This window comes from Triticum urartu, unplaced genomic scaffold (genome assembly GCF_003073215.2).
Source record: "Triticum urartu cultivar G1812 unplaced genomic scaffold, Tu2.1 TuUngrouped_contig_6121, whole genome shotgun sequence".
NCBI lineage: Eukaryota > Viridiplantae > Streptophyta > Magnoliopsida > Poales > Poaceae > Triticum > Triticum urartu.
In genome coordinates this window covers 7,105-17,155 of record NW_024116855.1, presented here as the reverse complement: position 1 = coordinate 17,155, position 10,051 = coordinate 7,105, and the positions used below count along the sequence as shown (strand labels likewise).

At 42.1% G+C, this 10,051-nt stretch overlaps 2 protein-coding genes across 27 annotated transcripts; one reads left to right on the top strand and one right to left on the bottom strand.

Annotated features, from left to right (window-relative positions):
- The first annotated feature begins 700 nt into the window (after positions 1–700).
- Positions 701–1,452, top strand: LOC125530172 (cysteine proteinase inhibitor 8-like). The gene has a single exon (XM_048694579.1). It carries the CDS (start codon positions 795–797, stop codon positions 1,107–1,109), a length of 315 nt encoding a protein of 104 aa, XP_048550536.1. The 5' UTR covers positions 701–794; the 3' UTR covers positions 1,110–1,452.
- A 2,820-nt stretch (positions 1,453–4,272) lies between these two features.
- LOC125530170 (plasma membrane ATPase 4-like) lies at positions 4,273–8,847 on the bottom strand. Of its 26 annotated transcripts, none has more exons than XR_007292859.1 (10): positions 8,768–8,847; positions 8,515–8,663; positions 8,332–8,432; positions 8,147–8,228; positions 7,887–8,019; positions 7,592–7,765; positions 7,022–7,037; positions 6,818–6,926; positions 6,532–6,601; positions 4,273–4,905 (listed from the first exon to the last, which is right to left on the bottom strand). XR_007292859.1 is itself a non-coding variant. In XM_048694576.1 (9 exons), exons 1-8 carry the CDS (start codon positions 8,807–8,809, stop codon positions 6,862–6,864), a joined length of 762 nt encoding a protein of 253 aa, XP_048550533.1. In that variant the 5' UTR covers positions 8,810–8,847; the 3' UTR covers positions 5,049–6,601; positions 6,818–6,861. The 26 variants fall into 26 exon arrangements, 4 of the variants coding, with proteins under 4 accessions (XP_048550533.1, XP_048550532.1, XP_048550534.1 ...); XR_007292847.1 differs by lacking the exon at positions 4,273–4,905 and adding exons at positions 5,049–5,349; positions 5,462–5,532 and having other exon boundaries at positions 5,605–6,926; XR_007292846.1 differs by lacking the exon at positions 4,273–4,905 and adding exons at positions 5,049–5,349; positions 5,475–5,532 and having other exon boundaries at positions 5,605–6,926.
- Positions 8,848–10,051: the final 1,204 nt, after the last annotated feature.

Here is a 10,051-nt window from a genome sequence, read left to right as displayed (position 1 = left end):
AAAGGTTTGATTTGGCGCAAAAAACGCTATTTAAATGAACCTAATTAATTGCACTTAATTATTTGTTTGCCTAATTCATTGCATTATTGACTTATTTTCTAAATTGATTTGGCGCTCGTTCTCCAAATTGTTTTTCGATTAACGACTACGTGTGAAGCAACGAGCGTAGCAATCCCTTTTACTCCCTCCATTTTTGTATACAAGACCACAAACTCAGATTACAGGTAACAATGTAAAATTTAATGCCTGTTTTACAAGTCAACTTTTTTCTTGTTTACTGGGATCATTAATACTTCGCATGCATGCAAAGAAACTGAGTGGAGGAAGTAGCTGACTGTCATTATGACTGCATGCATGCAACTATTAAACAGGTTGTTAGTACGAGAAAATATCATTAACTTTGCTTCGATTACTGTTGGTGGCCTTGTATAGATGCAAAATGTATATTCCATAGTGGCCTTGTATATAAAAATGGAGGGGGTAATAGACTTGGTGCGAAAAAATCCCTATTTAAATGGATCTAATTAATTACATGTGTAATTAATTGTCTGGCTAATTCATTGAATTAAATGACTTGATTTCAAATTGATTTGGTACTCGGTTTCAAATTACTTTTGCATTAATGACTTTGTCCGAAATGACAACGTACCAACTCTGTCATCTAGCCTTTGCACCAAAACCGTCCACTAAATTTCCATCACAACCCTCAAACCTATCCGCCTTACACAATCACTCCCTTCGAGCAGATTCGCCGTCCCCAACCCCCAACACCCAATTCCTAACACCGACTCTCCATGGCGCGACGACCCCTCATCCTCCTCGCCCTCCTCGCCATGACCCTCGCAGTCGCCTCAGCGGTGCTGGGCGGCCACAGTGAGAGGCTCGGCGAGTGGGGACCTATCCTGAACGTGAAGGATGCGCACATCCAGGAGCTGGGAGGGTGGGCGGTGCAGCATGCGAGCCTGGCTAGGAACGGGCTGTGGTTTCGCCGGGTCACGCATGGCGAGCAGCAGGTGGTCTCCGGCATGAACTACCGCCTCTTCATCGACGCGGAGGATGACTCCGGCAAGAACGCGCCGTACCTCGCCGAGGTCTACGAGCAGTCCTAGACCAAAACCCGCCAGCTCAAATCCTTCAAGCCACTAATCTGTCCCTCGCATCTCATGAATATGTAGTTGGCGACCACAACCAATTTCATTATCTCGTCCTTTGAAGCACTAATAAATGAGTAGAATATTACTCCCTCGTTCCATAATATAAGATTGTTTTTCACTCTGACTCATAATATAAGATCATTTTTCAAGTTTAAAAAACAATCTTATATTGTGGGACGAGGGAGTACTCAAGTGTCGTGTGGTTGGATCGTGACGCCTACGGTTCATCCTCACTAGTGACTACTACTACTCCGGATAGTGTATTTGTTACAGCGTATTACTGGCAAATAAAGTTGTGAGTTCTCTAGATTGTTGTGATGGCCCATAATTCACAGTTAATGTGTACTAAAAGAGTTGGGCATGCTTTGCTGCATGGTTAGTGTTATTGGGTTTCCATGATTTCTTTACTCCCTCTATTACAAAATATTAGATGCATTAGTTTTTTGAAAAGTCAAACCTCTTTAAGTTTAATTAAATTTGTCGAGAAATATATCAATATCGATAATATCAAACCGGTGTCATTCGATTCATCATGAAATGAATTTTCATATTTTTGGCTTTGAACTTGGTCAATGTTAATGAAATTTGTCTTTAAAAAAGACTAATACACCTTATATTTTGAAACCGACATAGTATTTCGTTTGGCGAGTTAGAGAAATGGAGTGTGTTTTATTTTTATTTATAATACGGTGTTTTTGGTGGGCCTTTTGCGGTGCGATTCTAGGTTATCTGGTAATCAACACACACTTATGCAGGAAATTTTTCTACATAAATGACAGAGTGTACTATATTTGTGTTACAACATCACATGTTTGCGCTTCTTTTTTCTACTGTGCATGAGGTTGATATGTTTTTATGTGCATGTTGTTGTCGATTGATTTGAAAAAAACTGTTGACCTGATCAAAACATGAACTAAGTCCAAATTTAATACCTCAATGAAATGGGAGAGCCTCAAAATTAGGGACTGTAGCGAATTAAAAAAATAGAATGAGAGAACTCATTAAGAAATTATTGACCCGGTCAAAATCGAGTGGTCAAATTTTAAATTGAACACCTCAATTGATTAGGAGGCCTCTAGACTTAAGGAGCATAGTATATTAGATAGACTAGTAGAATGCCCGTGCGTTGCTACGGGCTTTTGAAATGTTTTGTTGAAGTTATATAAACATAATGTTACATGTATAGAAAAGATAGTCAATAACGATTTGATGATAATTGAAATATACTTAACTTAACTTGCAATGTAAGTTGATTACAATATAATTTGATCATGTATTGTACACATAGAGAGCGGTGATCCAATTATTAATCTTTTACGAATTAAGATATGCTTGATGCGTTTAATATATTCTCACACAATACAAAAAAATTGTTGTCTTTAGCATACTTTAGCAAGTATAATAACAAATTCTTGATCAACTCATAATCGTCCTGCAAAAGTAATATATCTAGTTAGTACGAATATTTCATGTGTAAGGTCAAAAAATGTGCAACAGAGAATACTCAATACGCAAATCGGATGAACCAATTGTTTACCGTCTCACGAGAGCACAAAATCAAAAGAAAATAGCCAGACACATACCTGTAATTTCCTAAATCAATAGTATATCTTGAATATAGTGAAAACAAAAATAAATGCTTGTAAAATATTATGACAATGAAAAAATTGTCTATCCATATTTGTTCGAATACCAACAAAAAATATACATTGCCATCTAGATATATCCGAATTTCAGCCGGGTCATCCAATTTTGAGTGCATCATTGAATTCTCTCGCAAATCTTTGTAATGTCACTAAATACCTCGGTGTTTCAATCTCTAGCGACTATGGTGTATGGATAGGATCCATAATATATACACCGTGCATATTTTTGTCGCCGGCATACCATATTTATGGGCCGATGAATGCATATAGAAGATAAATCTACATTTGATAGCTATTAGAAACCATAAATCATTACAACAATGGACAAGAGACCTTACTTACCAAGTTGCATGACAAGATGTTGTGCTATCAAACAGTGTTGTCAACGTCTGAATATTTGGCTTCACGCAGAAATCTCTCCCCTTACAGCCGCCCGTCCATCTGCTCCTGTCCCCGTCGTCTCCTTTCCAAAAACGGCGTCGCCGCATCCTCCTCATGCTTCCATGGCATCGGCCGACCCCTCCTCTTCCCACCATCTCGCCTCCCCACCACTGGTCGAGCTCGTCCCTTATTGTCCCCATAACCGACCATTTCTCGACAGTGTCACCCACAACCTCCTCTCCCCGCCACGGCATCGCCGACCTCCTCCCATGCCGACAACCTCTCGCGCCGCAACATTGGCACCGAGTCCTCGTGCCCACCGATCTGGCATCCTGGCCAATCCAATCCAACTGGTCTATGCAGAAGGGCTCGCCGCTGACGACGCCCTTGTCGTCTAAATCACGCACAAAGGTGTGACGCCACAAGGAGGGATGGTGCCCATGTCGTCTACATAGGGCACAGTGGTGTGACACGTCGAAGAGGAGGGACAACACCCTCGTCGTCCACATGCGGCACATCAATGTGACGCCGCAAGGAGAGACAACGCCATTGGCGTTTAGATCGGGCACAACAGTGTGGCACGACGATGAGGGGCGGCGAGAAGGAATAACGCCCTTGTCATCTAAATATTGTCGTGTTTGTTTCCCGCCGTAAATCTTCATCTTGTCTTCCTCATCTCATCTCCGCTCATCACTCGACTTGGCTCTACTCCATGTATCTCCGCCATAGCATGTCATTTTTCATCACATCCTAAGTATCCCCATTCCATTGTGCATGTCCTACTTCCTCCTTGAATTTTTTCTTCTTCGCACTAACTTTATTTGCTCCGTTGGGACCATAGATGTCACTTGGCAACAATTAGCAACGCCTTGATGCATCAAAAAAAAATATACGATACAATGAGACGAGGGTTATACAATACGGTGAGATTTATGGCACTACATTGAAATTCAACGGTGATTGGGGGCTACACACACCCATAGGCTTCACCTTTAGATTTGACAATTGTGCTACACTACCCTCGTCAATTCAAACTGGTCGGGTCACCCTGCCCAGATGTATGTGTAGATAAGTAGACATTTTGTTCATCAAATAAAATTGTAAATTTAGGGGAATTTACCTTAGCTTAAACCGCAAAGATGAACCCATCCACAATATCGCTAAGCTAATATACCAATTAGAAACATACAAATGTTTTATTGTTAATCAAAGCTAAGGAAAAATGATCATACAATTTGTTGAGATTTTTCTTATGACAATTTGATGTCATGTCACAAGTTTTGATTTGCAAAGCTGCCGTGAGATAATTTGGTTAGGAAAAGGATCACAAATAAAATATTTTGGTGCCATCAAAATTTTCCATTAAATAAAGAATAATAGAATGCTATATAACAAATTGCTGAAGTAGCAAGGAAAACATTAGCTTCACCTTCACATAGAGAAACTTCATTTTATAGTCTTATCTCTAGATGGATACTAAACTAATCCTGGATCATAGGGACAAAAATATAAAGCCTGCCAAGGGCAAAAAGTGAGAAGACATCCTACAACCTTACCTACAGATATCGACACACTTCAGGTGTTGCCGCTTTGCTAAAAGTATAGTTAGACATTTTAGAATGACCGACGTCTTTTAGCTCGTAGAATGACAGTAACTATTCCGATTGATGAGTAGGATATTTCCTGGCATCCCACTATGGCCAAGTACAAATTGAAGATAATATCTACATTGAAATAAAGTCTTCATTAAAACACTAAAAACTCAATTGCACATAGCTGCTGACTTGAAAGAATTATTCGATGGGAAGGTAATATATGTACAATAATTCTGAACCCTAATGCATGAAGAGTTAAAAAGATGTCTCTATGGAAAATTAGAAACATATACTTTGATGATCCATTTGCCAGTGCCATCCAATCAGGGCCTCATTCGCTAAACCATTTGTTGTTAATATCATTCACATAATTTTCTGTTCACCATCCAAAGCAGCAAAAATAGCTACAGTACATACGGATGATATTAGGTACAATAACCATGCGTGGTTCAACACCACAAATATTAGGTACAATAACCATATCCTACTTCCTCCTTGAATTTTGTCTTCTTCGCATTAACTTTATTTGCTCCGTTGGGACCGTAGATGTCACTTGGCAACAATTAGCAACGCCTTGATGCATAAAAAAATCAAAATATACGATACAATGAGACGAGGGTTATACAATACGGTGAGATTTATGGCACTACATTGAAATTCAACGGTGATTGGCGGCTACACACACCCATAGGCTTCACCTTTAGATTTGACAATTGTGCTACACTACCCTCGTCAGTTCAAACTGGTCGGGTCACCCTGCCCAGATGTATGTGTAGATAAGTAGACATTTCGTTCATTGAATAAAATTGTAAATCTAGGGGAATTTACCTTAGCTTAAACCGCAAGGATGAACCCATCCACAATATCGCTAAGCTAATATACCAATTAGAAACATACAAATGTTTTATTGTTAATCAAAGCTAAGGAAAAATGATCATACAATTTGTTGAGATTTTTCTTATGACAATTTGATGTCATGTCACAAGTTTTGATTTGCAGAGCTATCGTGAGATAATTTGGTTAGGAAAAGGATCACAAATAAAATATTTTGGTGCCATCAAAATTTTCCAATAAATAAAGAATAATAGAATGCTATATAACAAATTGTTGAAGTAACAAGGAAAACATTAGCTTCACCTTCACATAGAGAAACTTCATTTTACAGTCTTATCTCTAGATGGCTACGAAACTAATCCTGGATCATAGGGACAAAAATATGAAGCCTGCCAAGGGCAAAAAGTGAGAAGACATCCTACAACCTTACCTACAGATATCGACACACTTCAGGTGTTGCCGCTTTGCTAAAAGTATAGTTAGACATTTTAGAATGACCGACGTCTTTTAGCTCGTAGAATGACAATAACTATTCCGATTGATGAGTAGGATATTTCCTGGAGCACATACTTTCACGTTGACATGCATCAAAGGAAAGAAAATGATCAACATTTGATCTGGAAAATGCCTATTAATTAAGGATGAGAGGGTAAGAAAGCATCAGACTAATATGGTGCAGATATTGATTGGCTTACTATGGTACATGTAACATTGAAATTGCCATGAAGAAGCTAATATTCTATGGCACAAATTAGATCTCAGATACAATACAAATTGAGGAGTCTGCTTTGAAACTAATTGGCATAACCTCGAGCAAATATCTCTTCAAAGCCAAATGGTAAGCACATACAGTAGCTAGTAGCAATCAGACCGGCAGCAAATATAACAAACAAAAATAGCAGCAGTACCAGAACCACTTACCTGTGCACGCAGGTGGAGCTTATTACATGATGAAGCTTAGACTATTACTGCCCGAGCATGACGCGTCAATCTGAGGTAGCAGACCCAAGTAATAAAAAGTTTTTAACCGTATTGCATCATTAAAAACGCAGTAGGAAACGTTCCAATTCTTGCAATCTAGCATACGGCCAGAGAAACGTGTGCGGTTGGACAAAACGACATAAGACGGAAGATGGGAATGAAATGTTGCAATTTTTTTAGGTAGTAGAGATAGAGATATGAAGTCAATTGACAAATCCACCATCACCTGTGTGTAATTGCTGCTGCTGCCGATGTCATTCCGTCATCACCCTAGGAGACGGATGTCCGGTTGGTGCACCTTTGGTAAAGTATCAATCTGATGTCTAGAACAAGAACTGCAAATTTCATAATCTCCGTCAATAAGCTCTTGCATAGTTGCAGTTTCTTTCAGAATGAGAACCTCTGCAGACAACACAATAGTGTCATGTACCTGCATCCTGATATGTCTGAAATTCACGCAATAAAGAATGTTGAACAATCAAAAGATTGTTGTGCGTACTTGTTTGAATATGAGAAAATAACTACAAATTTAAATTATGAAAAGCAAGGCAGCAGACCTCTTTAGAGGAAGGCTACTATTTATTTCTTAACTGAGATACTAAAACTCGAGCAGAAGACACTCTGTAGTTATAAATAGTTATTCCGAATATTCAAAACCAACCAGAAACAGTAGGACTTGGCACTTGTTCAGCTCTCCATTTCATATGAGAGAACAAGTGCCAGTAGAACACTTAAAAAACCAACCAGGAATAGTAGGACTTGGTTATAACTTGATGGATTATTATAATGGATTGCAAAGCACATTTTAATTGACCATTTCACACATATGCATTTTTATGTACAACAAAATCAGCACCTAGAAAGAACGGCATTCATGAAGAGTGTCGACGCCATCTTTATCATTGATTTGTTCTGTTCTCCTTCGGTATTGCTGCAGCTACAGATGAATATGAACGCACACATTCCATTGTTGGAGTGAGGCCGGGTGGGGTGGGCTTACGATCTGCGCGACGACGAAGGCGAAGCAGAGCCAGAGCCCCGGGCGCTCCTGGAAGCACCAGCGGCGCGACCGGGTGACGAAGATGAGGGCCTGGCTGATGATGCTCACTTGAAGGTAGAGGGCAGACATCATCGCATCCTTGTTGCCCCTTAGCGAACGCACGTGGAACTTCTCCTGCAATTTGGAAACAAACAGGAACATTCAGCATATATTGTCTGTAAAGCAGCACGAGCCACGCCCATAAAATGTCTAGTTCGGAGGGATTAGACATGGCATGGATTGAAACAACACTTACGCTGAAGAAGTCAGTGCTGGTCATGGCGAAGAAGAACACCACGGCCTTCACAGCAAGGTAGGCGCCATAGATGATGCCGGTGATGAAGATCTCCGGCAGCTTCCAACTATCTGGATGTGGGGATGGCTTCACTCTGTCCTTGGAGATGGTCATGATTATGCGTGAGTTGAGTAAATCAATCAAACAAATGAGCAATGGACAGTAACATGTTTGGTCGGCTAAAAAACATGTTTGTTTGGCATAATGGATTTGTGACCCACCGTCGTTGAGAATGGCAATGAGCAGGATCATAAACGGCGAGAAATCGAACTTCCAAATCAGTGCGATCAGGATAAACTCCAGCTGCAGTTCAGTTGGACGGCAGAAAACGAATTAAATCAAGTCCAATGTATACCTACCTATCAGTATAGGAATGGTTAATAAGTTCAGAACAGTTTTGACTTACCACTATACGGATACTTATGGACACCGGGTAAATCTAGTACATTAACAACATAGAAAAGTTCTCCTTCGGCCACTCCTCTTGGAAATATGTGATGTTGCTTCCTGCAACACAGAATTATCAAGTTGAGTCACAACATGCGGTCGCAGAATTACGACTAATTGGGTGGCCACCACACCGTCTCACATCACCAGAATTACCATCGTCTTGGTCTTCAGTCTACTTCCCAAAACGCTTCCAAATCCTACTCCTAGAGGATGCAGGAAACAGGTTGTCAATCTCATATCATCATCGGCCAACAACTTTGCTCCCTCCCTTTCCTGATTCTGGTAATTCTGCAACAAAGGAAAGCATAGCAATAAACCATCAAAGACAAAGTTACAACACTGTTTTTAACACACCAGGATTGCTCAACAGAAGAAGTGGATCAAAACTCAACACAAGCTGCTTGTCTCAGCGGACAAGGAGAACCCAACGACATTGAGCGAACAAGCCAAGATCACGACGATGTCCGACCCCCGACGGCGGGGGCGGTATCGTGCTGCCATCGATGGGGCAGCCGCCCTGCCGCTGCACTCGGAGCCCACCTCGCCCACCGCGCGCCGCACCACCACCACTACCTCTTCTCCATCAAGCAACTCAACACACTGGGTGCCGCCGCCGTACTGGCCTTCTCGACCACCGTGCCGCTCTCGGAGATCGCCTTTGGTGTCCCGCTCCTCCCCTACCTCCTCCTCCTGGCCACGCCCGCCTTCCCGCAGCGCCCCAGGAAGCCCAACCCGTCGCGCCTGTCTTTCGCGGCCTCGCGCGCCTCCTCTCGCCGCGCACACCGTGGGTGGGTTCCTCGTCGGCGCCGTGCTCCCAGCGCTGTACATCCTCGACGGCCTCACCACCGCGTTCCCGTGGCTACAACGCGACCATGTGTTTCGCGGCGGGGCGTGGCTCCGGCAGGAGATGGAGGGGGCGACTGCGGCGATGGGAAGGGAAGGGGGAGGGGGAGACTGCGGTGATGGGAAGGAAAGGGGGCGGAGCGGCAGGAGGGTGGGTTGGTCGAGGAGTTCCCCGGCGGCGGCGGTGGCATAGGAAACCCTAGAGGGCAGGAGTCGTCGCTCGTATGTGCGGGCGATAGGTTTAGTTTTTTTTGTCGGTTTTTCTGGTTTGTGGTGGCTAAGTCTGAGATGGGAGGAGGTACCAAAAAAACCATGGGAGATGGGACTAAAAAAACCTGGAAGCGAGACTATCAACTGCTTCATTAGAAGTAGAGATAGATTTCCTGCGTCCATTGCTTGGTTTTGTGGGGAGAGGGGTGGTTTCACTACTAACTCACGCGCACCGTTTCGCTTAGGGCGCTGATGATTGTCTTACCTGTGAAGATTCTGAAACGCAGTAGTTGTGCCAAAACCCCGTGAGGATTTTGCTTTTGGAGGCTTGTCACTCCTCACTTTGATGTTGACAAGTGGCGCATTGCATGTTCATCACTTGTTGCAACCTATGAAATTTTTTTTTCATAGATTCGTTCTTTTCAAAAAGATTTATCTTTTCAACCATGCTTCAACTCTCAGGTTCGTTTTCACCGTTGCATTTCTCCCATCGACATCTTTGGAACTAAATCTCATGATAATGTGCTCCTTGTGTAAGCACGGGCAGTGCTACCGACAAAAAACAAGGTTGTGTTTCTTTGGCCGTGTTTTTTTACTTCTTTTGAAAAGAACAAATGTGTTTC